The 27,934-nt window shown below is 38.6% G+C and overlaps 1 protein-coding gene across 3 annotated transcripts in view; it reads right to left on the reverse strand.

Annotated features, from left to right (window-relative positions):
* rap1gap2a (RAP1 GTPase activating protein 2a) overlaps positions 1 to 27,934 on the reverse strand; it is a 99,987-nt gene that overhangs the window by 34,819 nt on the left and 37,234 nt on the right. Inside the window, exon 1 of one of the 3 annotated variants that reach the window (XM_077565279.1) lies at positions 11,077 to 11,712. The exons of 1 other annotated variant lie outside the window; for it this stretch is intronic. In XM_077565279.1, the coding sequence (XP_077421405.1) occupies positions 11,077 to 11,204 (128 nt within the window). In that variant the 5' untranslated portion in view covers positions 11,205 to 11,712. Of the gene's footprint in view, positions 1 to 11,076; positions 11,713 to 27,934 lie in introns of those variants that run through there. One more of the 3 variants, XM_077565280.1, reaches the window with a different exon arrangement.

Consider the following 27,934-nt stretch of genomic DNA (forward strand, 5'->3'; position numbering starts at 1 on the left):
TACCCTAGCATGCATGTTTTTGAAATGTGGGATGGAACCGTATAGTACTATAAAACTCATGCAGGCAAAGGGAGAACATGCAAACTGTGCACGATGACCCCTGGCACTCGGCGCAAAAAAATAAGCAGGAACACTTCTGCTGACGAAAAAAACTTTATTCAATAAATGGTTGAAGTAATTTAGTAGTTCTTGTGAAATAATTAATATTTTATTTTATTCATTATAATAATTTTTTTTCTACTGTGTGTATTTTCAGTGAATATTTTGTGTAATATTTTTGCCAATATTTTGTAGCATATAATATAGCATATGTTTGTCTGATTTAGTTTCTTATATTTTTGTGTTTTTTTGTCTAACAAATTTGTATTTTTGACTGATTTGTATTTTTGTGCAATATTTTGATATAATAGTTTTGAATTATTTGTCTTTTTGTATTTACATACACCTAATATGTGCGTATTTTTTTTATCTAATATTTGTAACTATTACTAATATTTGTAATTGTTTTAAATTAAAAATAATTAAAAAATATTTACTTATGAAGTAAAATTAAATAATTAGCCGCTATTCACAGTGTTGTTGTCTGTTTGATTACTGACGTGAAAGCAAACAAGAAACATCACAGGTAACCTCTTTTTGGAATCACCTCCCACTAAATGTTGGGCAAGCCTGTCCATTTTTAGAAGTCGTCTTAAAAAACAAGTTTCTATTCTTTCTCTTTTGACTAAGCATGAGACTTGGCATTGTATTACTACTAAGCGGTAGCGTGTTCGTAACTCTTCATCAGAATAAACACCAATGTCACCAATTTTTACTTCCGTCTCCATGCATTTGACCATTCTTGTGTTTCTCTGTAGGTGCTCGTGCTAGCTTCTGGCAAAGTGTTGACTTTGGCTTGATTTTACTGTGAAAGCAAAGTTGAGATATTCACACAGTTTTTACTTTGAAGATTTACCTTAAATTTACATTAAGTACTTAAAAAAAAGTTAATCCAAAATGTTCAGAATTATATTTGTATCATTCCAATATTTAACTCCAATAACAGAAACACATCTCCTTTTAATTCCTTTTACAGCTTTTTGTACAGTCTTAAATCATATTGATAATAATAAAATATATGTAAGAAAAGATGAATGTCTTGACTTAAATATTGCTATCGTTTTAGAAATGTTAACTTTGATGTAACTAGAAAGGTCCACCGCACACATTTGAAAATGGCTTCATAGCCGGATGAAGCCCTGGGCGAAAATGCGTTAGTTATGTAAGTCAATAAATTGTGGCTCAATTTTCAACTGTGTGCGGTGGATCTTTTTATTTTTTCAGAATTTTTTTCCTGACACCACAAGCACCAGTGGATCTTTTTCTGTGCTGTGCGGGGCTATTTCTTCTCCATTTTGATGTAACAATGTTGTTTCCATGTTCATTTATTATCTATCATACCTTCAAGAAATCTTGTTTCAAAAATTCATACAATAGTAACATTACAATTTTTTTTGCGTGTTACCCACTTTTATTTTTTCTGATTTCCAAATTCCATAAAAAAATTTTTTTTATATATATATAAAGAGACAATTTATTTACATCAAACCAAAACATAAGAATTTCTAATTCTCTAATTATTTTTTTTTTAAAATCAGAACAAAACAAATTCGTATCATCTGCAAAAATGACATATTTAAAAAAAAAAAAAAAAGTGTAGTACTGCAAATTTCCTTAATGTAAAAATGTAAATTAAAGGGTGTTTGTAAATCTACTACCCCCAGTACTATGGAAGTGAGGGACAACTCACTACGCAGGCATCACAATGATCCAATCACAGATTTTTCATTCCACCATACATAGACCTTGTTTTCCACCAAACAGCCTTTTTTTTTTTCAGTACGTACAGGATGCATTTTTTAGTAGTTCAGATGTTAATGCTCGTATTGTAGACGTGTGACACTGCTCTTTTTCTGTTTATGGACTTGATTAATATTTCTTGAGTAAATGCTTGTCCTGTATTGGAGTAGTTTTTGCTGCTAGCCAGTTTACCATTTTACTTTAGTGTCAGCCAAACTCCCCAACTGTTTTTTTTCGTCCGTTCATGTCACCTGCACCTCATTAAGTGTATTCGCCCACATTCTTTCTTTCCCTAGTGAAGTGTTCTGTAGTTGTGATTGGGACATCTTGTAACCACACCGGCAACACGTGAATACATAAATTTACAGTTAACGTGAATCATCACTTCATAATCACCTGCTCATTGTTAACGCTTTCACTTAGTAGAATATTAATAAGTGATTCATGAAAGCGTTAGACTGCAGCCACAAAGCAAAATTCTCCCCATCCCAGGCACATTTGCACGGTCCCAGCCAAGGAAAGTGTGTGTCATTGTTTTGCACCCATAGCAACCAGGTTGGTTTAGGGGCAAAATATTTGCCTTATGTCTTCCCGAATTGCAAACTGCTGCAGAAGGAAATAGTAGGAACCAGAATAGAAGAATAAAAAAGATACACTCTTGCCAGGATTGTGCTACAGGTAAAAGTTAAGCAATGAGATATTACTCAAAAGGCTTCTTTGAGTCTTACTGTAATATCATCTACATTATAATTTGCACTTAATGTCTAATCAAAGGTATTTTACCTTGTATGCTGCATGCACTAAAGTGACGGAGCAGAAATGCTCCACGCACTAAAGTGACGGAGCAGAAATGCTCCACTGCAAGAACAGAATATTTTAAAGTAACAGGAGCCATTGGGCAGCCATTTACAACGTTTACAATGTCAGTTAAAGATTAATATGGTACACCACCTCTTGGCCAAATAAGACTCGGTTGACCGGCCACGCTAATGAGAACAAGTAGTATGGAAAATAGATGGATGAAAAGAAAGTATGATATGATAGGGTTGTCATTCCAAGTTGTAGCCTAGTCTCATGGAAGCGTAGAATCGAAGACTTAAGGGAGCCCTTAAAGATGTATAGCAGGCTTTAAAATGTTAATGTTAAAGATTTGTCTATATCAAGTATAATCCACCAATGCCCAGATACAAAGAGCCCTGACTTTAAAGATATTTGTTGGAATCAATGTACTGTTTAAATTGTTATGCTCTCATAAAGCAGTGAGTTCAGTGAGTCAGTCTATGGGTTCAGTGGACATCAAGACAGACCGTCTCAAATGATTCGGGATGATACGCCCCGCTTGGCCATTATTGGCTGCAGGTGATCATGCTACATAGCATGGCCTAGATTTGGTGCGCTCCGTAGTCAACTTGTGGCAATTGTGATGGTACGTTGTGTGATATATTTATGATGGTAATCCCTTAATACTGGCTAGCTCAAACAAAAAAAGAAAGTGGTCCGACGAATATGTGTAATATGAATTTGCATGTATAATGGAACGTATGGCGTTCTACAGGGTTCAATTCTGGGGCCTCTGCTGTTTTCTTTGTATCTGCTGCCCCTGAATTCCATTTTAAGAAAAGAGACCTAGTTTTAAGTATTCTATAAATGCAGAGTTGAATGATGGGAGTCAGACTCCTAACTGCATGATTTGCAATGCCAAGTTGAGCAATTCTAGTCCAGCACAACTAGCTTGCTAGCGAAACAAAATCAACATTACCTTAAGCTACATGGAGATGGGGAATACAAAAACATGACACTTTCTGAATTCAAGGTGAAGATAGCAAGATTTGATGAAAAGGCTACTCACCCTGTTCATTTTACTTGCTAGTAAACCCTATACCCATGTCTTAAATTTGAAAAAAAGAAATACATAAATACATCACATTTTTCAATAAAGACAGCATACTCACAAATAGGCATCCATGCCTTTTTTTGAAACTCTTGAAACACCTGAAGTCTGATACATTTGATTAGCGTGAGTGCTCAGATCCGTGTCACATAATTGCTGCACACAATACTACTACTACAGCTACTATTATGTACTACGCATAATGATAATCTGCAATTGGCTAATGACCAGACCAGAGCATTACCGCACCTCTTGCCCAAAGTCATCTGGTATGGGGTATGAAAATAATAACAGTAATCATAAAAATCATAACAATCGTAATATAACTACTTGGTATAGTGCCTTTTCAAACACATTTACAAGGTGCTTTACATTAAAACAGGCAATTCAAACATAGTAAAATACAAGGGGAAAAAAACAGACAGTAATGAGAAAGAAGAACAGGCTCAGTATATCGATGGAAAATACAAGAAAGTGCAATAAAATAGAAACAAACCGACACCAAGAGAATGCCTAACAGTAAAAGTGAGTCTTAAGATTTAAAAGCAGACACTCGTTTGTCCACCTGAGATCTCCCCAGGAGGGAGTTCCAAAGCCTTAAGGGACCAACAGCAAAAGCTCTGTCTCCTTTAGTAACAAGTTTGGCCCCATTGGGGAACTGTTAGTAGAATCGCCCCAGAAGATCTCAACACGGGCTCATAACAGTCTCTGATACAAGACTGATGCTTGAGCATTTTAAATACCAATGTTAAGATTTTAAAATAAATTCTAAAACTCATGGACAACAAGTGGGGGGTAATAACTTTTATTTTATGTCAGGCTAATTGGAGTGTATGGATGTGATTTGCTAACATAGATAACCAAATCAGGAAAGTTACAACAATACAGCAAAGAAGTTTAGTGGGAGTATGCCTTTAACCTAACTGTTATTTATTTATTTATTTATTTTGTCTATTGTCCTTGACTGAGTGAATGCCCTGGTTGTTTAATTTCTACATTTTCATTTTAACTTGAAATCCCATTAACCATATCAAATTGTGTTCATTTTCACTGAGCTTTCTTTTCGCATGATTTCTCCCAGTCTGACTGACTGAGTACAAAAGAACCTGCCAGTGGACATTGAATATGTCTCTTCACAAATCACCGCACTACTTCAGACTAGCTGATAAGCACATTGGAGCAAAAAAGGTCCTGCAGAAAGGGACAGAGCACTATTGAGAGGGAGGGAAGGAGAGGCAGCGAGTGAATGGATGTCAAACGGATCGCTGAAAGAGAGCAAGCTACGGAGAGTGAATAAATGAATCTGCAGACTAAAAATAGAGCTTTCAATCCCCTGAGCAGGGCTGTCTTGAGGGGTCTCTGGACACTTGTTAGAGACAATGCGATCCTATCCATTACACCCTGAGACAACGCTGAGTATTGTCAACAAACACATGCCAACAAGCATATTTTTTCGGTTTGTAATTACGGCAAAGAGAGTGTAGCTTTAAGTGCAACTGAATACATACAGTATATTGATGTTTCAATACCATACTTTGGTCCCGGATAACTCCTCATTACAAAAGTGGTAAAACACAGAAAAAGGGCACGAGCAGTTTAAAGATAGTCATTAAACATTGGTACAGGAAAAATGGAGTGACGGGTAATGGAAATACCAGTGAGTCAGTAAGAAAATATATAAACTGCAGGAGGAGAATACAGGACAAGGGAAAAAGTGTGTAAGATGGCCAAGAATGGCAGACACAAACATTACTTACACTTCACATGATGTATTTTAAAGTTATAATACTGGGGACATTTGTTTTTAAACAATGGATAATAACAATGGTCTTTGTAGGATTTGTATAGTATACCTATATTTTTGTTCCAAGAATTTTACGATGGCCTTGTAAATCAATATATCATCGAACAAAAGAGGACTTGCCTGTCAAGGGTCTGTGTTGACTGCTGATGCCCGGGGTGTGCACATGAAAATGATTGCCGACATTTGCGGACAGAAGATTATGAAACTTTCTGTCAATATATCCCCGTCTTCTGTTAAGAGTTTTGCCTGAATTAAGAGTTTTTAAATAATGTATAATTGTGTGAATAGCACTCATATTTATTTGCAAAATAATATATATATATATATATATATATATATATATATATATTTAATAATTTATTTATAGTGCATTTCATATACAACGTTACTCATACTGTAATTAAAAGTGCAACATTTAAAAGCAGTTAAAAACACAGTTAAGGAGATTTAAACGCAAAGTAATGAAATAAAAATAGCTCACTAAAATAACTAAAAAATAAAACTTACTTTTTTTCCCTTTTTTTTCTTTTCTGGAGAGCTCAGTATTGTTCATTCGATTTGACATGTCATCATTGCTCTCCTTCATATATATATATATATATATACAGTATATATATACAGTATATATATATATTTTTTTATTTTTTTTTGTATGTGGGTGAGTATGTCTATGTGCGTGTGTGCGTGCGTGCGTGCGTGCGTGCGAGTGTGTGTGTATTCATTAGTTCACCTAAAACCTATTAAAAAAAATCCCATACCGTTCACCTAAACCAAACACTTCCGGCCAGAGTCGTGAGGTTGTCAGGAGACCCGAGGAAGGACCAAAGAAAAGAGAGGAAAGTGAAATCCAGCACCGACCAGACACCACCCACCAGGCCACTAACCAGAGTCCTTCACCAACCCCAGAGACATCTAAACTCCAACAAATCAGGGAGACCTCAAAAGACCAAAGGAGAGACTGAGAAAAGGAAGGACAGACGAAGCAGAGTGAGATCCACAGACAGAATAATCCTTTTGAAACCCGAATATTGGCAATATGCGGGTTTTGTAAGGCCATGTAAACAGATGCAAAACCCTGAATAAGCTCATATTCGGGGTTTTAAAAACCTGAATAAGACCCCTGGGTTACTCCTTTCATAACTGGAATTCTTGCTCATATAAACGCGTTCGGAATACCTCGATAGATCGGGTAAATGTTTTTCGCTGTGCGCATGCTCGCTATTTTCTTCTTCGTCTTCTTTTTTTCTTCTTCTTCGCTGATTTGATTCACAAGGAATCTTGGTTTATGTAGTCACGACTTGTATGCGCAGCTTCGTCCTACTTGCTAAAGGAGCCTCCCTTGAATTGATTTCTCCACTGCGTTTTCACATTATTTTGTGTCTCTACAGCAAAAACGTCACAGCTTGTGCCTTTATACACATACAGTAAAAACAAGTATATAAGTCTGTGCTTCTGGCGTGTAAGGCACTGGAAATACTGAAGCAAACATGATGCTTGCAAGTTTCAGCAAAGAACCACACTTCTTGTTACTTTCTATCAAAACAAGACAAAAGTGGTATGCGACGGTTAAAATGCAATTTCCACCAGCGGTGAGATGGCATGGCTCGGATCCACTCAGAAAAGGATAAACAACTTCGACACACATATTGTAAACAACCATGCTCACACAAACGCACATTGGCGCGCACACACACAAACAAGAACAACAACAAGAATCAGTAAAGGACATTAATGCATAGAGGGTACGCATTCAGATACAAGCAGCTGGCCTCATGCTGTTCAACTTAATGGAGAGCAAATACACATCACAGACCTCCCAGCACAGGGAAAAGAAGGGTGAGCAGAACACACACATGAGACTCCGAAAGATAGATGGAACATTTGCATACTTATCCACTGACATAACACAATGAGTACGTCATTTATCTTCGCATTCACTGTCAGAAAAGGCACATTTATGGTCAGGCAATGCTGCCACTGACAGAGGCAGAAAGACAAATAGCGGTGATATAAAAGTCCGAAAAGGGTGCAATCATGCACCGAACAACAGCAAGTTAAAGCTGTCTAAAATTGCCTTCCGAATGTGACACCACTACAGCAATAGAAATGACAGCCGTGCTATGTTTTTATATGGCTGCCTCAGGCTATTTCAACTGTCCTGATACCGTGTATATGGTTGCCATTGGCTATGAGCAGAAAAAATACACAAAAGCCATAACACAAATCAAAGGCGCACACAATGGCAAATGCATTCAGAGCAGGGGGCAGCGCCACACGTGAACACTGTTCTTTTCTTCCAATATGTATTTTATATTCAATAGAGAGCGGTGATTCAATTACACAATTACTGAGAATAAATTATGTTATTTCACAATTCTTAGTGGTGCTCTGGAGTCTTTCCAAAGGCATGGTACTGTCAGCCCCACAGTTTACCATTCAAGCAGCCTAGTGGGTAGAACTGGCAAATGCCAATTTGCCATTGAGTCCTATGAAATCTGCCTAGCAACAAGCAAACATAGCATAAAAAGTAAGGACATTTGTGTGAGGTAAATTATTTATATTTGTATTTGTAATTAGCTTGTTTATTGCCATTTTAAAAGATGCCACATTTGTAAGGAACATGAATTTATGAGATACGCAGTGGAGATGAGAATGTGGGTTTAAACATTTGCCAAATCATCACCGCCAATGCCACACAACAGATTTTGCTGTTGCCATTGATTCTTGTTTGGTTTTCTGTATATTGGATGACAAACGTTCATAATTTAGGTTTAAACATCTTACTGAAATAGTGAATATTAGCATGGCATACAAATCAACTTTCACCTTAGGGGTTGTTGTTATTCCAACTAAATGTGATCCTTTAAGGTTGTTGCTACTAAATGACAATAAATGAATAACAGCAGAGGAAATGTGAAGCTTTTAGAGGCTCCAGGACGTCTGGCACAATTGCCCATTTTGTGCTGTTAATCCAGCAATGTTCAAGGAGTTCATTTGACACTTTCTGAGTCCACACACAATAATGCAAACACCCGGAGGTCAGGTATAATAACATAAGCATTTTGAATACATTTTCAGCGTGTCTTATTTTTAATTCAAATGTCGATGCCCTTTCATTCTATTCGTGGTAATACTGTATTTTCATAAACATGGAACCTCTCAACGCAAGTCTAGCACAAAGCATGGTCTAACTACGCACATGGGTGAAGTTTTCTTCAGGGTATTTTTGTAAACGCGTGCAGTTGTGGGATAAAACACAGCTGACTTGGCTTACGGCCAATCGAAGTGGATTCCCTCATTTCCCTCATTCTCTTTGTATTCAGTGACAAATTAACAGACTCGATGGAGTCCATGCAGGCGATCAGCACACGCAAAGTACCTTTATAAGGATCAGCAAGAAGATTGCCACTTGTCGATGAAGTTGGCCGCAGTGATGTGGGTACTTGGAGAACGCCTTCCTCCCTCAATCGTGCTTCTGTGTGTGACCTGCTTTTAGCTGGTCTAAGTTCTAGTCTACTCTGTCATCGAATCGTTAAGGTGCGCCGGAGGCTCGTACAGGTCATCCTTAATTTACAAACACAATGAGTTCCGAGAGATTGTCGAATTTGTTTGTAAGTCTAATAACATTCAATTTTGTTTGAAAATAAAATGTTATGAAATAATTTTTTTAAATAATAAAAATATGTATATATATTTTTTAAATGAAACAAATTAAATTATATACAGTATATATTTTCTATACAGTACATAAATTAAATTAAAAATACAAATTTAATTTTTTCACAGTACAATGCAATAAAAACAAAAGAAACATGCTTACTGTACATAGATGGTTAGAGGAGTTAGTGAGTTCATGTGAGGCTGCTGAAGTGGAAGACATTGTTGGGTGTAACGTTCTCAGGAAAGTATGTTTTCCGACTGTCCGTGAAGTGCACATGAATGTGATTGGCTCGTATAACGAGTCAAGATGGTGACTGCCGAGTCAGCTTCAAGTTATTTCGAAGCTGAAAAGATATTGTATGTTTTGCTGCAAGGCTACGCCGATAAGGAAGACGGCTTAAGGCTACTTTTCATGAAATATTTTCCAGGAGAGCTTCTGAAACGTACTCACAGTCTGGCGCTAATATTGGGTGCATGAAGAGTGCGTGCGCCGTGGCTACTGTGCCGTGCATCGCCGGAAAGAGAGGTAGTTGAAATGCGCAAGTGGTGCGATACTGCTCGGCGGGGTTGTGGCCGAGAGGGGAACTATAGTACAGTACTGTACTGTAATATATTATGTTGCGTGCACTTAATAATATTAACTTGCGAGCGAATATGGCATTTATGGAGATGTTTGTAAGTTGGATGTTCGTAACTAGAGGACTACCTGTAATCGAAATGTCCTTGGTACGCCGGAACGCTCAGCATGGCATAGCGCAGTCTGCCAAACTCCCAAACTAGACTAGAAACTAGACCTGGAAATGAAGATGCCAGTGCCAGTTTGTTTTTCAAGAAACAGACAAACACAGTCCCAAGCATTTTAACAATATCTACCTCAACAACGCGAGTCACTCCAAAAGTTTACAGCATCCTAAAACTGTTTGTTAACAGGTGGTGTGTTTCCAGCAGGTGCTCTGAGGTTGTAAGCGGTGCACATTAAGATAATATGTGCAAAACGGTTCATTTACAAGAGCAGCTCAGTGTTTACATAGTTGTCCGCAATGGACATCGGATGTAGGCATGCTTCATTTGGAGCTTTTATCCTAATCCAAGACCAGCTGTTACTATTGCACAATTGATCGTATGTGAGCTTAGGGCTCACCTAGAGCGAGTTAGGAAACATCCAAAGCAACATGTGTTCACATTGTGCTAAAACTAGAGACCACTGCGTAATCAGTACAGCCTTCAACGAGTACCCACTCAAGATGCTTGAGTATACAGCAACAACTGTCAAGAAGCAGATATACAGTACAGGAATAGATGAGTGGGAACTTCTCCTTTATACTGTATGTTCAACAACCTCTTTCGCTGAGCCAGTTACAAGTCTTTATTTTCCTCATGTTCCTCTTTTTCAGCTTGGCTAATGTCTTTGTTCCCTTCACTCAGTGTACTGAACTGAATGTTTGCTCTTCAAAACCACTCAGAATGGACCTTTGTTCACTCTTAACTCTGGTGATGCTGTTCCTCTCCATCTTTTTCCCTATTTTCATTTCCACTGACCCAAATGCACTCGAGTGTGGACACGGACACACACACACACAGGCACACACACACACACAGGCACACACACACACACTATAGCAAACTCCAGTAAAAAGAGGACCTATAATAAAATTGTAAATATAAATCACGGAACATGACTTAACATAAATTGTAACCAGTAAACTTGTCTTCGCTAGCATGCCCCATGCTGGACTGGCGCGTGTGTGTGTGTGTGTGTGTGTGTGTGTGTGAGCATGTGTTCCTACTTCGGCAGACAGTCAACAGAGCCGTACTGTCTCACACACTCGTATAAACTACCTGCACAGCCTTCCAGCCTGATCAGACAATGAACTTCACCCACCCTTCACTCTCTTCTTTCTCCTTCTCCTTCTCCTTGGCTTTACGAGACTTGTGCAGTAGTCCAATCAGGATCACTGCAGCCCGAATGCCGGCTTTTTTATTGTGTAAGCGCCCTCTGGACTGAGACATGCTGGGAGCCTCCAGAGTGGATTCAGGTGGCAATTGCTCCAAGGTCACGCTGGCTCCGGGACTCCTCGCCGAATGGGTCGGTTTGGTCGTGGCCTTTTGGGGCTCCAGTGTGAGCTGTAAAAGTCGGCGCCTTAAATCTTCGAGAATGTCTTTTTCAGAGACATATGCTAAGTTTGTGCGAGACAACGGAGGCTTGTCTACTTTTGGTTTGAACAGCTGTCAGATCCAATGCCGCTTTTTGAGGAAGGCTAATTAGTTGGTAGTAATCCCAAAAGGTCCAAATTGGTACTGTTGGCCCTAGACTTCAGTCCAAGGTGAACTATCTGCATCCGCAACTCCTGCAATGCATCAATGCGTTGGTCTTCCAGAACACAATGTGTTGTTTAATGCGAGAATGAAGAGTTTTGCAGCAGACAGCCTGACAGACTGTAGCTTTGCATCTCTCTGCCTTCCTCTGATTTGTCTCCTCTCCCTCGTTCACTAGCATGCTCTCCTTCCTCTCTCTCTGTGACTGCTGCTGCCTGCCCCCTACATGCTGTCTTCTAAGTCCTGTCCCTTTTCTCTGATTGGCTGGAGATGAAGCAAGTATCGCCCACTTCTCCTCCCTCTTCACGGAGGACTACCCCTCAATCTCTCCCTGCACTCTACCTTTTTGTTGGCAATTTCTTTGTACTCTCCCTTGTTCTGTGAACACACACAAACACACAAACATAAACACACACACAAACACACTCATTTTCACGTTTCTATGATTCCAGAGGACATGACGTGACATTTACTGACATGGCATTTACCACATGCACTCTTACCCTAGTCTGAACTTTGAACCATCATGTGCCTGTTTATAAAGTACATGTTTTATGCTGCATGTTCCTTGTGAAAATAATTTGAATCCCCAACAACATAAGGAATGAATGGTGCTCCGTCCCACCGTGTGAACCCACAGTATGTGCAAGCTTATCAGCCTATTGCGTGCTGTGCCGTTGCCAAGGACATCAAAACTGAAATGCTACCTCACCAAACAGAAGAGCTTTAAAAAACAACATGAAGAGAAAGAATTCAGTCATTTACCAACTGTTATTCAGATCTCCTATCATTTTGCTAATGCTATTCCTTCCCTCCACCGCTTTTAGATTACTAGTCTGTGAACTAATAAATGCATTTAATTCCTCCTTTTTGAACCATCCATCCATCAGGGCTTGTCAGAAACAGGAAGTCATACAGACGCTAAGGAAATGACTCCAAAAACTGCACTATTATGTGACAAGGTTATTTATACACATTAAACGCAATCATTTTCAAACATCTGTTTTCTGAAATACATGGTCACTGTGCCTTTCTTGAACCAAAGTGTTAAATCATTTCATCCTTTGACGTAAATACAAAAGTTATCTCTGCCAGAGTTCACATTTTCACCACCCTTGGTTAGATTGTTGGTTAATGCTGGATTATGCAATAACATTTTGAGAAAAGGTATGGGAAAGAGCAAAAGGCTTGTTAAGAACATGGCTGTGTCCTTGTGGATAATTGGCAGGAGGAGTTGATGATGAATTCATGTAAAGCACATTGAATTGCATGAAAAGTGCTGTACAAATAAAATTTGATTGATTGATTGATATTGACTGAATTTCATCTCAAGGATAGAAATGTGTACAAGAAACATTAGGCTTTACATGATCAGGATTTTGGGGCTGATCACCAATCAGTGAAAAAAAAAGATAACCGATCACCGATTCAGTCAGAAACTGGAGCAATATATCTATTTAAACAACTTTTATTTATAATCGACCGCTGTTGCCCAGCCTACGGACAGCAGAACTTCCGTTTCCCAGCGCAAAGGCTTTTTGCTCACACATGCGGCAAGGCTAAATGTAGATTAGCTTTCAGGCTTATACAATACATAATGGCAGCACAGAACGATTTCAGCGTGAACGAGTTTTTTTCCTGAAATGTCTAATTTCGTGGAGCCGATCAATGATGTCCTTGATTGATCGGCAAATTATGAAATTACAGTGGAGCACTGCTATTGCGTTAAACACGAAAAAATTATCGTCCGATCCTGATCTTAACTTCAACATTTTTATTAAGGTTTCAGGGAATACTGTTGTGCTTGTAAGTTTACATACCCAAAGTGTAAAAATTTGAGCACAACTATAAATGTACAAAAGCTAAACGTCACAAAAATGCTTTAAATCGTCACTAAAATCCAAATGCATATCTCTACTCATGTCAACTTCAACCTCTGACAATATCAAAACAATTGCCACAGTATTTTGGATTTTATGGGCACCAAGCCCTTTTCTCACTATACAGTGCGCTCATACTATACTGTATGTTGTATAAAAAAGGCACTATTCTCAGATACCTAAAAAAAAAATTATGCTAAGTGATTACCGTCTGGTGCAGGGTGTGTTAAAATTGATTTCTCCTCCCTAGTCTGTGCAGAAAATGGTCTGGGCCAACAATTATAAATAATAAACCTGTTCAATATTTATGATTGCAAATCTTTGTGTGTGGTCAACAGCAAGTTTGGCCAATCCACAGGCTTCATTGATTGTCATGTGAAATGGAGCAATAGCCAATTATCAAGCAACCTAAAGCTTACACTGTTGAGGGAGACTAATAGAAAAGCATCTGGCCATGTTGTAAGTCTGTATACCAACTCATTGACTACAATAGATAGTTTTCCTGCGACGTCACACATCTTTGGAGAAGGCAGCGGCCGCCATGCTTGCAGGTCTACGCTTTGTTTTTTGTTTTTAAATCAGTCATGCATAAATATATTGTATAGTTGGTCCAACATAAAACACACAAGACTGCTGCTTGATTTATGGGAGTTACAAAATACTAAATAGGGAAGTACATGCATATAAAACTACACTGGCCATATAAAAAAGAACATTCATATATGCTCAATGAATCAAGTCGCATGTCTGATGACTGGTGTGGAGAGCAGAAGTGATCATGAAGAGGTGAATTTTTGAGAGTCAAAGCCACCTGAGTAGCTGAGATGCTTCAGTAATGATGTGACAGTGGCCAGGGAATGCAACTGATGGAGCCCAGGAAACAAGCAAAAGTGACAAATACAAGGTCACATTTATTTCCTGCTGCATTGCTTATCCTGTGTTGTATCAGCGCCATGGCAACAGCTGGCACCAATTTGCCTTAAGGATCCAAAAGATTAACAGTCCATGAAAAATGACTTTTGTTTGCTCCACATTTTAAAAAAAAATAAAATAAGTGTGTCATTAACACTGTAACCCTTGCCTTGTATGAGAAATTCATTTGAGCCCATATCAGGTTAAACATGGGCAAGCATGCACACGGCTTAACTGGAAAAGCAAGCACACCCTTGGGACCACCTGTAAAAAAACAACACACTACCTATCTCATATGCCTACCAACTGGGACATTTCACTAGGGTCCGTAGTGCGTCATCAGGAGGGGGAATGAGACACCTTCATTAACACTTCGTGGTTCTTCTACAACCCCTCCTCCTCTTTCTTTCACACACGCACACAAGTTTGTTTTACTATCTTTGTGGGGCCATCTCATTGACATAATGCATTTCCTAGCCCCTTCCCCTAACCCCAACCATCAAAAATGATTGCCTACCTCTACACCTACCCCTACCCCTATTCCTTACCCTAACCTCAACCATAACCCAATTCAAACCGAAACTCTAAAACCAAGTCTTGAACCTCAAAAAGAGGTCTTAACTTGTGGGGCCCAGCAAAATAGCCCTACATGGACGGGTGGGCCCCACAACTCTGTGAAATCCCGAAATGTTGGCCCCACTATGTAACAAGACCACACACACACACACTTGTTCCTGTGAGAGGTTGTCATTGTGTATATTGTCATAAAAAAAAATAAATCATTTTTAAAATTTTTAAATCTCAATAAAAAGTTCATATCATCCATATAAAAGGCACATAAACTTAATTTTAGTAGACATTTGTGAAATCAGTTAAGTGATTTTTGTTATATTTTTTTAGAACTATTGTATAGGAAATTTACAATGACTCTGCATGTTGTCATCGTTGGTAAGAATGTTTCCACAATATCCATTTATTTCCAAGCTTCCTATTATTAATATAGCAAGCTGAGAAATTCACTGCAGGTGCACCGAGCTGCAATTTGAGCAACGAGTCATCACACTACATTTGCATATTGTGGAAACAAAGGCTGCTTTATGCAAATCAGCAGACAGATTGTCTCTGGAAACGTATAAGTAATTGCGTGAACAACTAAATGTCAATTAAAAATAAAGATGAATTCCAGCAGTGCATTTTAGTGGATACCTTTCAACCATGTTTTTCTTGCTGTTTGCAATCCTGTTGTAGCCTGTTTCAGCAGACTTCTTCAAATCAAGTTTAACCAGTCAGCAGCTTGCTTTGTTAGTAGTCTTGAAATGAAGGTAGTTGCAAACATTCCCAAAGCATTCAACAATGGGATGCCAAACAAGCTCTCATACCCCAAATAATGTCGACCACATCAATAGCCAAACCACTGATAACAGATTTAATCTCTACAAAAGCAAACTCTTATATTCACTGTGCACATTTTAGTCAGGAAACGTGACAATGACAAGATCTTCCTGGCCAAACTTTTCACAATTTTTTTTTAACATTGTCATCCAATAAACAGAACTAAAAGTATTGGGACACATGCAGAGCAAATCTAGGTCCAGGACGTAAAAACCTTGCCACAGTTTTTTAGCCACATGTCAATTGGCTCCCAGGAGCTTGTTTACCTGCCGGTTAAGCTCCTGTGGCTAAAGCCAAACTGTGAGTGGGTTTTACTTTCTGGACTTGGATTTACCAACTCTGGACACGTGATTGTTAAAATTGCAGCAACAAAAAGTCAAACCTAAAGAAAATATAGTTGGTTGTTTTCCCCTATGGGAGATCTGGCAACAAATAATGCCGTGCATGTAAACACCAGCTACAATCTTGGGAAATATTACTATAGTAAAACCTCTGAGAAAAAAATAGATGAGAGCTTGTGTTTGGCTGGTGACCAAATCAGGGTGTACCTCTCACCCAAAAGTCAGACGCTATACATAAGTTTTTTTCTTTTCTTTTCTTTTTTTTTTATAAAAAAAAATAAAAGAGAGAGAGCAATGATGATGACATGTCAAATAGGTAAAATTACCGAATGAACAATACTGAGCTCTCCAGAAAAAAAGAAAAAAAAAAGTTATTTTCTATTAGTTTTAGTCTTATTGTTTTATTTGCCCAATAGTTTAAATTCTCATTGAATATTTTACTGGAGTATGTTGCATATAATATCAAAGACAATATGAGGCGTATTTAACTTTCCATCCATGCTCGCAAGTTTGATCTAAATTCTAAATCACAATATTTTAATATCTAAACTTGCGTTTTTGTGACCATGGTTTGTAGTTTGTCCAAGTGATGCTGCTGTATACTGCTGATCGACATAATCCCTGTGTTTTCTGGGTATCCATGTTCCCTTGGAGCTATAAAAAGCTTCCACATGTCTAGAGAGCATGTGGCTGTGTAATGACGACGACACGCCGGGCATACATTCTATAGCACAGACATGGGCAAACCCCGGCCCGCGGGCCAAATACGGCCCGTTATGCGTTTCAATCCGGCCTGCCGAATTTATCCAATAAGGCTAGAAAAAAATGATTTTTTTTTTTTTTTGTTCAGCTCAGTGGTCGAGTGGTTAGAGTGTCCGCCCTGAGACTGGGAGGTCGTGGGTTCAATTCCCGGCCGGGTCATACCAAAGACTATAAAAATGGGACCGATTGCCACTCTGCTTGACACTCAGCATTAAGGGTTGGAATTGGGAGGTTAGATCACCACATGATTCCCGAGCGCGGCGCTGTTGCTGCTCACCGCTCCCTCAGGGGATGGGTCAAATGCGGAGAACAAATTTCGCCCCACTTAGATGGGTGTGACAATCAGTGGATCTTATCTTATTAATTTTATTTTGTCCCTGCAATGCCCGCATTTCACCAATAGGTGGCGCCAAAATTTTTATTGTGGGTGGGCCTGAAGAAAAATGGGTGGGCCAGAGAAAATATCCCCCAAAAAAAATTCCCTTCACGTCCCTAATAGTGCTTTACCGCGGGTACCAAGGACAGCGATTAAGTTGCCGCTCTTAACACACACTTTTTATGGCGTTATTTCGCTTCTTTAATTACGAGGGCGCAGAAAATAACGTAAAGTGAAGGACTGCTGTGAGTTACGGGTGCAGCTGGAGAACGCGCTCTCCAGCTGCAGCAGTACGAGCAGTGGATCACTGGTGTTGGGATCCACTTCCCTCAGACTCCTGTGCAGATTATGTTTTACACCAGAGTCACTGCTGTGTAACTTCTACACACCCGGAAAATATGATCACTGGGTCGGGGTCTCACTGATAAGCTCGTTTACGCACAGAAAGGGGACAGAAAGATACGCAGGGCACATTCATAACAACGTTTGCAATTTATTAAAATAAACGGGAGAATGGCAGTAAGCTTAACTCAAGATAACTGATTCATAAAATACAATTCTTCCTGGATTTGGACATTTACAGCAGGAGACGGCACGGTTTTGTGTTGAACACAGCAATAATGTCCTGATAGTCCAGAGAATCGGTCAATTCTTTTTTGAAAGAAAGCAGGGACAAAGAGTTCAGTCTATCAGTCAACATTGTGGCACTGTTGCGTGTTTTGATCCTTTTGACAGCTGAAGATAGTCTTTCTACATGTTGTCATGGGTGAGGTGAGGAGCGCGCATGCAGCAGACTATTGATATTGGTGAATACATCCCCGGGGCGTACGTCGAGCACTTCTATGAGCGTTTCCTCGTTGGCTTTTGGCTTCTTTTTGAGCTGCTGCACAAACACCGTGTGCTATGCGTCCCCCACGGAGATGGAAAAGTGGTCAGAGACGGATTGGATGTACGCGCTTTGTCCTCAGCGCGTGACAGGCAGCAGCGGCTATCATGCAGCCGCATGTGTCACACGTACTGTGGGCCCGGGTTAAAAATGGGTGGGCCAATGGAAAAAAATTCTTTAACTTTAAGCCTTGAATTGAAATCTATTAATAATAGATGCAGTCACCAGGTTTGACAGATCACAGTGTATGTGCTATTATAATCTATTTACATTTCTCCTCCCACTTTGCCAAATAGTGTGTAAATGCCGCATCTTGCATATCCATTGAGGCAAACGTACTACCTGGATTAGGGCTATTTTATAATAATCATAATAATAATAATAATAAATTTCATTTAAAAACAGCACCTTTCAGAAGCACCCAAGGTCACTTTACAAAGCATAAAAACACAGCAAAAGTTGAGCTAAAACAATAAAAATGAAGCTATTGGAAAAGCTGTTTTAAATATGTGGATTTTGCACATTTGAAAAACGCAGTCCTAAGTGCACACTATAAGTACATTGGGTTGTACATTTATCTGTGTGTTTTTACTGTGCTATGAGGTCCAAATGCTCCTGGTCCGGCCCATCTGTCAAAATTTCAAACCCATTGTGGCCCGCAAGTCAAAAAGTTTGCCCACCCCTGCTATAGCACCACTGACTGAGGAAAAACAATGGAGCGTGAAACTTGAAAATAATTAGATTTATTATGATGGTTGACTTGCAGTTTGTTGTAAATTCAAACACATTTTGTCCAATGAAATTGATTTGATTGTAAAACCTTAATTAAACAGTACAATGTATTATTAAGATATTGCTTACACAAGTAAAGAAGTTATCCATCAATCCAATTTCTGAAAAAAATTCCAGACTGGCTGAAGCGTGAGAAACTTACATAGCGGTCTACATCGTTACTCGATGCTCCTTCTTGTCAGGACAAACGTGTGACTGAAATGCACAACAAGTGATCCAAATAAAAAAGCTGTTCACAGCAAGCTGGCCCTTTACTCACTGAGTATCTGATCAGCCCACAGAGGGAAAAAAATGGGAAGTAGGAAAGTTGCTAGAATAAAAACTATAACTGGACGGTTGCTTCTTCTTTTTTCTTAAACCACCATCTATGAATAAGTGAAACAAAAAGTGAAGTCTCATCGGGTATGAAACTCTCATGTGATATGCTGACGCACTGCATTGACACATACTTGTACAGTATAAGTGTATTTACGTGTATTTGTTTTGATCCCACAACTACAAACCTGAAAATGTTCTTGAGTTGGGGTTCTACAATGCAACTAAACAAGAAATATAAATCTGTGGCAGAGTAGAGCTGATTGTTAGTTTTTCAGATAATTCGTCTGTTTCAAGCAGTGATCCACTTTGTTTTAGATAGTCGAGTTGTTGAAAGTGGATGATAGTCAGTAGGCTATACTAGACCGTAATGCTGCTTTTTATGTTTCAGGACAGAGTCACAATGAGTCAGTCGCAGCCCAACTTGAAACAGAATACTCATTTCAGGAATGCACATGGGGCCAATTTAAGTGCACACTGTACACTCGCATACAGTGCACACACACACACACACGCTGAAACCAAGTCTCTCCTGGCACTTCACAGTCTCTCAAATGTCTCCCAAACAAACAGATGCCAATCTGCAAACGTCACCTCTCTTTGCAGATCTGTCAGCACGCCACATAAACATAACGCCATGTCACCCTACTCGGACGGCGGCATGCATTTGCACACAGCACAGGCACACTTGGAGAGAAACGGATTGGCCCAGCTGCACGCAGGCTGGCTAAAGTGACCTTCACAACTGCTGCTGAGTAACTGCTTTATTCCCAAGATACGCACACACACATACAGGCACAAACTCAAACAAATAAAGAGCTCACTTTCTTCCGTCTCCAACTCAATCAATTCAACTCAATTTTTTTCCACACAAAAAGAGCAATACAAGCTGGAGAATACTTACGAAATTCCTTTTCACGAGTGAATATGAGAAGGGAAAGAGGAAGTGCTTCCTGCTCGCAATCAAGTCACCAATATTTATGAAAAGTTCATTTGAAAATGGCAGTTATTGTATTAATACCAAAATGCCATGTGTGTAAATCAAATAAACTCTGAAAGTAAACGCTGTAAAGGCAAAGGTCATTTTTTGTGTATTTCATCAAATATGTATGCAGTGGAACATTTGTGTGATGTATCTAACTAAAAGCATTCATATAAATAAAATGAAAAGCACTTAGAAGCTTTGACATTTAAGGACCAACATAGTTTACTGTATCTGCTTCAACAGCTTTCTAACTCATCATTCATATTATTAACACAGTCCAGTATTGCTTTTGTACGACGGCGTATTTGGGCCACGTATAAATATATTTAGGACGGGGGCAATATTCTGAGAGAAAAAGTCATAAATTTTATCAATTTATAAGTAATTTTATAAGTCGGAAACCACTTTATAAAGTGGTAAATTTGCAAGAATAAAAAAACTCAGAAACTTACGAGAAATACACGTAGCGTAGCTATAGTCTAATGTGAGGATTCCTTGGTGGTTAATAGGACACTGTTTATAAAATGAAAAAAGCAGGATGGAGACAGATTCATTCTTAATTTAAACTTTACTCGTCATACACGGCAGCTAGAGTGGCTCTTCCTGATCCCCTATCAGCTGACTAAACACTAACCAATCAGAAGCTAGCATACTTTAGGTAAATGCAAGTGAATGACAGAGAGCAGCAGATTCAACACATCAACTTAGCTACTTAAACACAAAAATACCAAAATGTATGAATGTGTAAATAATAATTCTTGAAACATAAATGTAAAATGTAAAATGTAAATATTTATTTTAACAAATTAACTTAAATGCTTGACCCTCAGGGTGTGGACCTTCGCAAGGCGAGGCGTCTTTGTCGCTGGCCAGTAGCCGTACACAACGCTTCGAAGCGTTGGCACAATCATCCGAGTTGTATGCTACGTGTATTTCTTGTAAGTTTCTGAGTTTTTTTCTCGCAAATCTGCCACTTTATAAAGTCGCAGATTTACCACTAAACTCGCAAATTATAAAGTTGCAAATTTACAATTTTTTTCTCGCAAATTTGGCACTTTGGCAAATCTGCGAGTTTTTTTTTTGTGGGAATATTGCCCTCGCCCTGTAAAAAATATATATTTAAACGTGACCCTAATACGCCGTCGTACTTTTGCAATTACAATAAGCATATTTGTTCCGTTAGATCCGGTGGTGTACGTGCTTGGAGAATGGAGATGTGACAAGGGGTCGATATGATTCAAGACAAAGGTATATTTTATGGATTCTGTTATTGATTGCTAAGAAAATGATAATGGTGAATTGGAGGACTATTTCTGCACCAACTATAGCACAGTGCAGACAGAGAATGAAGCAGGTTTAACACCATGGAACAAATGACTGCAAGGCTGCAAAAGACAGTGGATCTTTTTACTCGTGGAAGGAAAGATGTGGTGTCTTATCTTGACTCTCTTTAGAATGGGTTGTGAAAGCAGAATGATGTGTCTTGGATTATTTAACTCTGATGTCTGTATTGTTGTTACATTGCATTTTATTTTATTATTTTTTCCTTTCAAGTCAGTTTTTCTCTTTTGATTAAGGGGTTTGTTTTGTTGTTTGTTATCGGTTAAGCGCAATGTTTTTTTAATTGTGAAAAATTAAAAAAACAAACAAACAATTAGCATATATTTTTTAGACTACAGGTCACACTTTATTTGTCATAGTTTGGCTGGTTCTGTGAATATTACTCAGTTGTGACTTGTTAGAGCTTGGACTGGTACTCAAAATGTCTATTCCCTAATTGGCTTGACTTTCTGTATATTGCTGCCGCCTTCTTTCCACCAGGGCTGATTCAACAATATTGACTAACTGCCAAAAGACAGAAGAAAAACTAGTAGTCATGCATTACCGCCGGTGTCTAGCTTATTTATAGCATGCTAAAGAAGGTGGCGGTAATGTTACAAAAGTATTTGCCAAAAAGAAAGCAGAAGAAGAAGAGTAGTCAAGGCAACAAATGTGTGACATATTGCTAATTTAGCATTCGGCTTCTTTACCCCAAAACAAGAATTTACAGCAGCAAAAGGCGCAATAACTGAACAGGATAACGATTTGGCCAAAATGCCACATGGGGTTCTAGTTAAGATAAGGCACTTTAAACTAAGAAGATTTTACGCTTGTAATTACAGGAATTTGTTGGCTACCATCAACATGGGGTGTGTTCAGATAAGCTAATAAACTCTTTCCATTTGTACTCCCTGATGCACTGGGAATACTACATCTTTGGGGCACTCTGAATAAACAAATGGCACATTTGAACAATGCTGTGTGTTTCAGAACAGTCGGAGTGAAGCAGTGCGTGCTAAAAGCGTATTTCTGAACGCACCCTCGATTAGGAAAGAGCGATTTTGCGTGTGAGTTTTTGAAGTACATTTCCCCAAAAATGTGACTTATACACATAAGCAACTAATGTTATTTTCAGTCCTCCAATTAATACGACCACATAGGTTGTTTTGAAATGTGCCAAATTACAACCAAGTGTTACGTATTGCAGTTTAGCGACCCCTATCGGCCATGTAAATAGCGAAAAAATATTAAAGTGAACCATAAGTGTCGATACTGGGATTCGAACCTGGGTAGTGTGGTTGGAAGACGAGTGTCCATCCGACTGAGGTAACGTCAGTAGTTATTTACGTGTTGTCTACTGTATGTGTTCTGCAACGTCAACCATACTACAACCTCACTGAGTCTCTTACTAACCCCAACAATGTCCCGGTGACGATGAATTGACATACATGCCAACACTAAAACACACTAAAATAATTACAGGCCTGTTAGCTCAGTAGGATAGACGTTCGTCAGACGATCCCGGTTTGAGTCCCATTGACTTTACTTATGGTTCGCTTTACTCTTTTTTCACTATTTACATGGCCAATGGAGGTGGCTAAATTACAATACGTAACACTTAGTCGTATTTTGGTACATGGTAAAATGACTTGTATTTTCTTCATGATACTTTTTTTTTTTGGACTGATGCAAAGTAAATGAATAAGCAAGTAAGTAAGTAAGTAAGTAAGTAAGTAAGTAAGTAGGTATACTTTATTTATATCGTACTTCTCATAGAGAGGACAAATCTGCCCTTGATACAAGGTCAAAACAATGACGTATGGCTGGAATGCCTGCCTAGGCAGATTCCTTTTTACAGGTTTTTGCAATAAAAAAATCCACTGAAGAGGCAGCACCACTCAAAAGGAAGTGCATTTGACAATTTGGGGGCAGTTGAATACCTTTGATTTAAAATCTTGTACGTGGGCCATTTCTGAGAATCAGAGGTCAACAAAAAGTCCAAGACCTTGAGATGAACTATGACTGTGGACAGTAACCAACTGATTTGCAACAAAGCTTAGAAATTATTAGATAGTTGCTTGTCATGTCATAACCAGCTGGCCAAAATATATTAAATTATATATATATATATATATATATATATATATTTTTTATCTCTTATATGCCCTCTTCTTTTTCTTTTAGTTAAAACTATTCCGTAGGTATATAACACATGGAAGTATAATCACACATTATTCTCATTCAAATGCATGTGAAGGCAAGGAGTGATTTATGGAGGTGGACAATGAGCACGAACTGCATGCAACTGCTGTGCAATCATAAACAGTTCCTCTTTTGGTTGTAATTGCTGTCTATATACTTTACGTATTCATACGTATTACATTTAACCTATTAACCTGCGTATCGTCCGAGATATAGTGTATGACAAAGAAACACACTGACACATTGCTTGCAAGTTAAGCCATCCCACATGATGCTACTGAGCCAATTCAAATTCAAGATGAATACAAAAATGGTGATGTTGAGAAGTGAGTTATGAAAGAGAAGTTTAGTGCAGTAAAGAAGGAAAGGAGACAAGCAAGTGTGTGTGAGATGGTGAGAAACAGATTTAGGCACGAGTGAGTGGAATACAGAAAAAAATAATGGCACTCTCGTTTAATGGATGCAAAACTAAATTGTTTCATCCATGTTCCTTCTTCCTACTGCTGCCACAAAAATGTGTCTTGTCTCTTCTCAGACCATGGCAATGTGAAATGGCACTATGAGGTAAAACACATCGTTTTTGAACAGACATACTAGCTTAAGCCTAAACAAAGTTCACAAAAAAATAAGCAGTGCCAGAGCCCAATATCATAAATTTAGAAGGTTTCATTCATTCATTCATTGCCCAATATGCTAATCTATGCTGCCCTATGGATTTTGGATCAAAACACACACATCACACAAAACAAAAAACATCATATAAATGTAAGATGATGGTGATTTACCATCCATCCATTTTTTTATTTTATTTTCAAGGCGTGTATGAGTGTTTAGCACAGATCTTGCTTGATGGAAGGCAATCGGCCATGTAGAAAAAGTGAAATATTAACACAGGATGTGCTAGCCCAGCTACATGAAATCATCCAATTGGACACCATAGGCCTGATTTACTAATATCCCAAATAGCAAGTGCTAAATTGGCTGTCTACTCTAACAGATTGCATCCGCTGTAGGTGGGTGTGTTGCATGTGATCCACCAAGAGTGTGATCTTTTACTAAGCTTCTAAATAGCGGGTGCTAAATGGCATGCTTACTCACTGTAAAAGTTTGCGCACACCGTTGGCATCAGGTGTAAAAGTGGTGTGGATTGCCATGTTTGAAAGAGGTTTTGTGCTTTATGAAGATGTGATGGTTTACACCATGGAAAATTGGGAGATGACCCCAAGCACAAAATGGAGTTTGAGGTGATGGAATTGGAAGAGTTAGTGGAAGAGGCATGCAAACATATTACGTAGTTACAGAAAAATAAATCTTTTGCTCTGATAATTTGGGGTAAGCCAGCAACAATATTTAAACCATGTTTTGTTTGATTAAACTCATCCCAAATTCGTCTGAATTTGATGCATCCACCGATCCGAGCTGAAGTAACATTGCATCTCAAACTTGGGACAGCATACTCAAGGAAATGTTTTGGGAGAGGCAGGGCAACACCTGGCTGTGCTCCAAGTCACCTTTAGATCACCCAGACGCTCAACTTATGAAATGTACCAATTGGTTTTAACACTTTACTGTATAGCATTATTCTACAAACAACCAACAATGTGTGTAACTAGCTATGTAAACTCAAAATACATTGATTACAACTCAGTAACTACCATTGGTGGCTACTGTATCTATGTCAAAGATGGACTGATAAGCTAAGAAGATGATAAAATTATTTTAACTCGAGGAACATAATATAGAAATTGTAGATACTACAAACCATTGTGTGTTGAGCTATGACAAAAACAATACCTAAAACTTAACCTTATAAGGCTGAGGTGAATTATGTAACTTTTTTGGGGAAAAAGTAAGGATTTATACTTAAAAAGAAAAACATAACCTTGAAAATACGGACAAATAATTGACACAAGTTGTGCTCAATGTTCAATATGGAATGAATATCACAACATTAGCACAATTGTCATTTTAACTGTGTATAATTGTCACTGTGTGTGAGCAAAACTGACCTAAACATGGCCATGTCACACACTGTCACTGTTAAGAACCAAAATAATTAACGTTATTAAATTTGTCACACTTGCTGGTGTTGAATGTCTTGTTTTTGATTCCTCCTCTAACCAGTCTCATGCTTGGCTCCCTGTGACCATCGTGTTTGGTTTCGGTTCTCTCTCAGTGTCTCTCCAGACTGATCTAATACTCTGGCAACATGTCAGGGCACAGAGGACAAAGCTGTCAGCATTCTGAAGTGCATGGGCTAGAGTTTACACTCTCAACCATCAGTACCAGCTGGCCTCTACAGATTTCAAGTTACTCTTCTAGTAATTGAAGTTTATATTTCTTTGAGCAACTTGCCCTTTCTTGGGGTCTTGAAAGCGTCCCTCTTTTCTTTTCCTGTGCTGTGTAAGTCAATGTATGTTTTGAAAATAATACAATCAAAGAAGAGTAACAATCTGACTGATACCTTGCTGATGTGTGAGACTATTGTGTCTCTATGAGCAATGAAGCTAACTACATTGCTTCTGACCCAAATAGTCATCACAATGAAGAGAAACCGAGACCGGACAGAATTGTATTCACACGTATTTGTGAACACATTTCTCATTTTCTTCCCAAATTTGCAGGTAAATTAAAACATGTCTGGTCGGATTGTTTTGCAATTACAAGAGTGTATTATTGTTAAATGGATATGGATTTTAATTTTTCTTTGCTTTCCATCGAACACGAATGTAGATCTTGATTTGAAAAAGGTGACCACTGCCCTCGATTAAGTTTGAAGATCTGATTATAAAATCTGTGCTTGAGTAAGAAAATTGTCTGTGAAGAGGTACTGGCAGATGAGCAGTCTGGAGAGATTCAGAGCAGAACGGAGTTGCCAAGGAAAAGGGGCTGTTTTCACACACACAGACACCTAAAATACAAAATGCCCTCCACACTATAGAAGTGGCCAAAGTGGAACCTGATGGATAATCCATCAGTAGAAATATTGGAACCTCCACCAGATAGGCTATGACACAGACAAGCCAGACGGGCCAGTGTAACTGGATTCTGTCATCTTTGGTGAGAAAATACAGTCACTATCAGTCACTAAAAGACAAGACAAGACAAATGTGGGGGTCATTAAAATCAGGACTGTCGCATTTGGAAATTGAGCAGAAATCCATGCATCACCACAGATGCGAACGGATGAGGAAGGGATGGAGCGAAATGACGGCAAGAAATCAGATTCAATCAGAGACAGGACTTGACTCATGCCGTGATGATGAATAGGAGATACAGTATACCTCTATCTGTTCCTTTAATGGCCGCTGATTACAGTGATATATTACTGACACTCCTTTGCGGTTGACCAAGCTCATGCACTTGCACTGGTTGGTTCTCACAGACACATTTAGTCTGATTCCAAAGATGTCACTCATAATGAACATAAAGGACAACCTGCAAATGCTTTGATAAATTGTCTTATTTTCTTACAAATGTTTTGTGTTATGGAGTTTCTAAAGTGCAATTTGGGTGTGCATGTGATTGTTTAATGTGTTGGGACAATGTGAACATGGCCATAATTGGCTATGTGTCACTAGAGACATACATGTAAATAGTCATACAACAAATTGGAAATGGGCCCTTGGACTTAATGTGTGTATTTATCTATAACAGCAAACCACAGGGCTGAAACAAAGACAGACTTCCATTAATAATCAAATTCACACTTCAATGAACATGCACAAGCGTATTTAGAGGCCACACAAGCATAGGGAGAACACACAAACTGCACACAGAGGCCCAAGCTGGCATTGTTTCATACCTTTAAACCTACTGTGAGGCAACAGTGTGAGCCATTCATCTACTGTGCTGCTAGCAGTGATTAAAAACATAAATATTCCACATTGCTTTAAAAGGAAGCCTTATTACTGTGTTCGTAACATATTTTCTTTAACCCTTTAAAAAAAATGTGTTTACTAAATGTATTCCATGCTGCAGTGATTTCTATTTGTAGGTGTGCCAACTGAGATTTTTCTAAAATACAGTACTGTGCTTCACTGTGTCTGTGCTGAAATTCTTGCTTTTGACCATTAGAAAGCATCCTGCTTATGCTACTTTGTGACCATTGGAAGTTTTGAATCTGTTCGAATGGTTATGACATGTGGGGTCCCTCAAGGGTCAGTACTTAGACTCAGATTGTTCAGTCTATGTTGTTACCTTTGGGTCAAAGGCTTCAGAACGCCAGTGTTGGCTATCATGTTTATGCAGATGATACACA

This window comes from Vanacampus margaritifer, chromosome 5 (genome assembly GCF_051991255.1).
Source record: "Vanacampus margaritifer isolate UIUO_Vmar chromosome 5, RoL_Vmar_1.0, whole genome shotgun sequence".
NCBI classification, from domain to species: Eukaryota; Metazoa; Chordata; class Actinopteri; order Syngnathiformes; family Syngnathidae; genus Vanacampus; species Vanacampus margaritifer.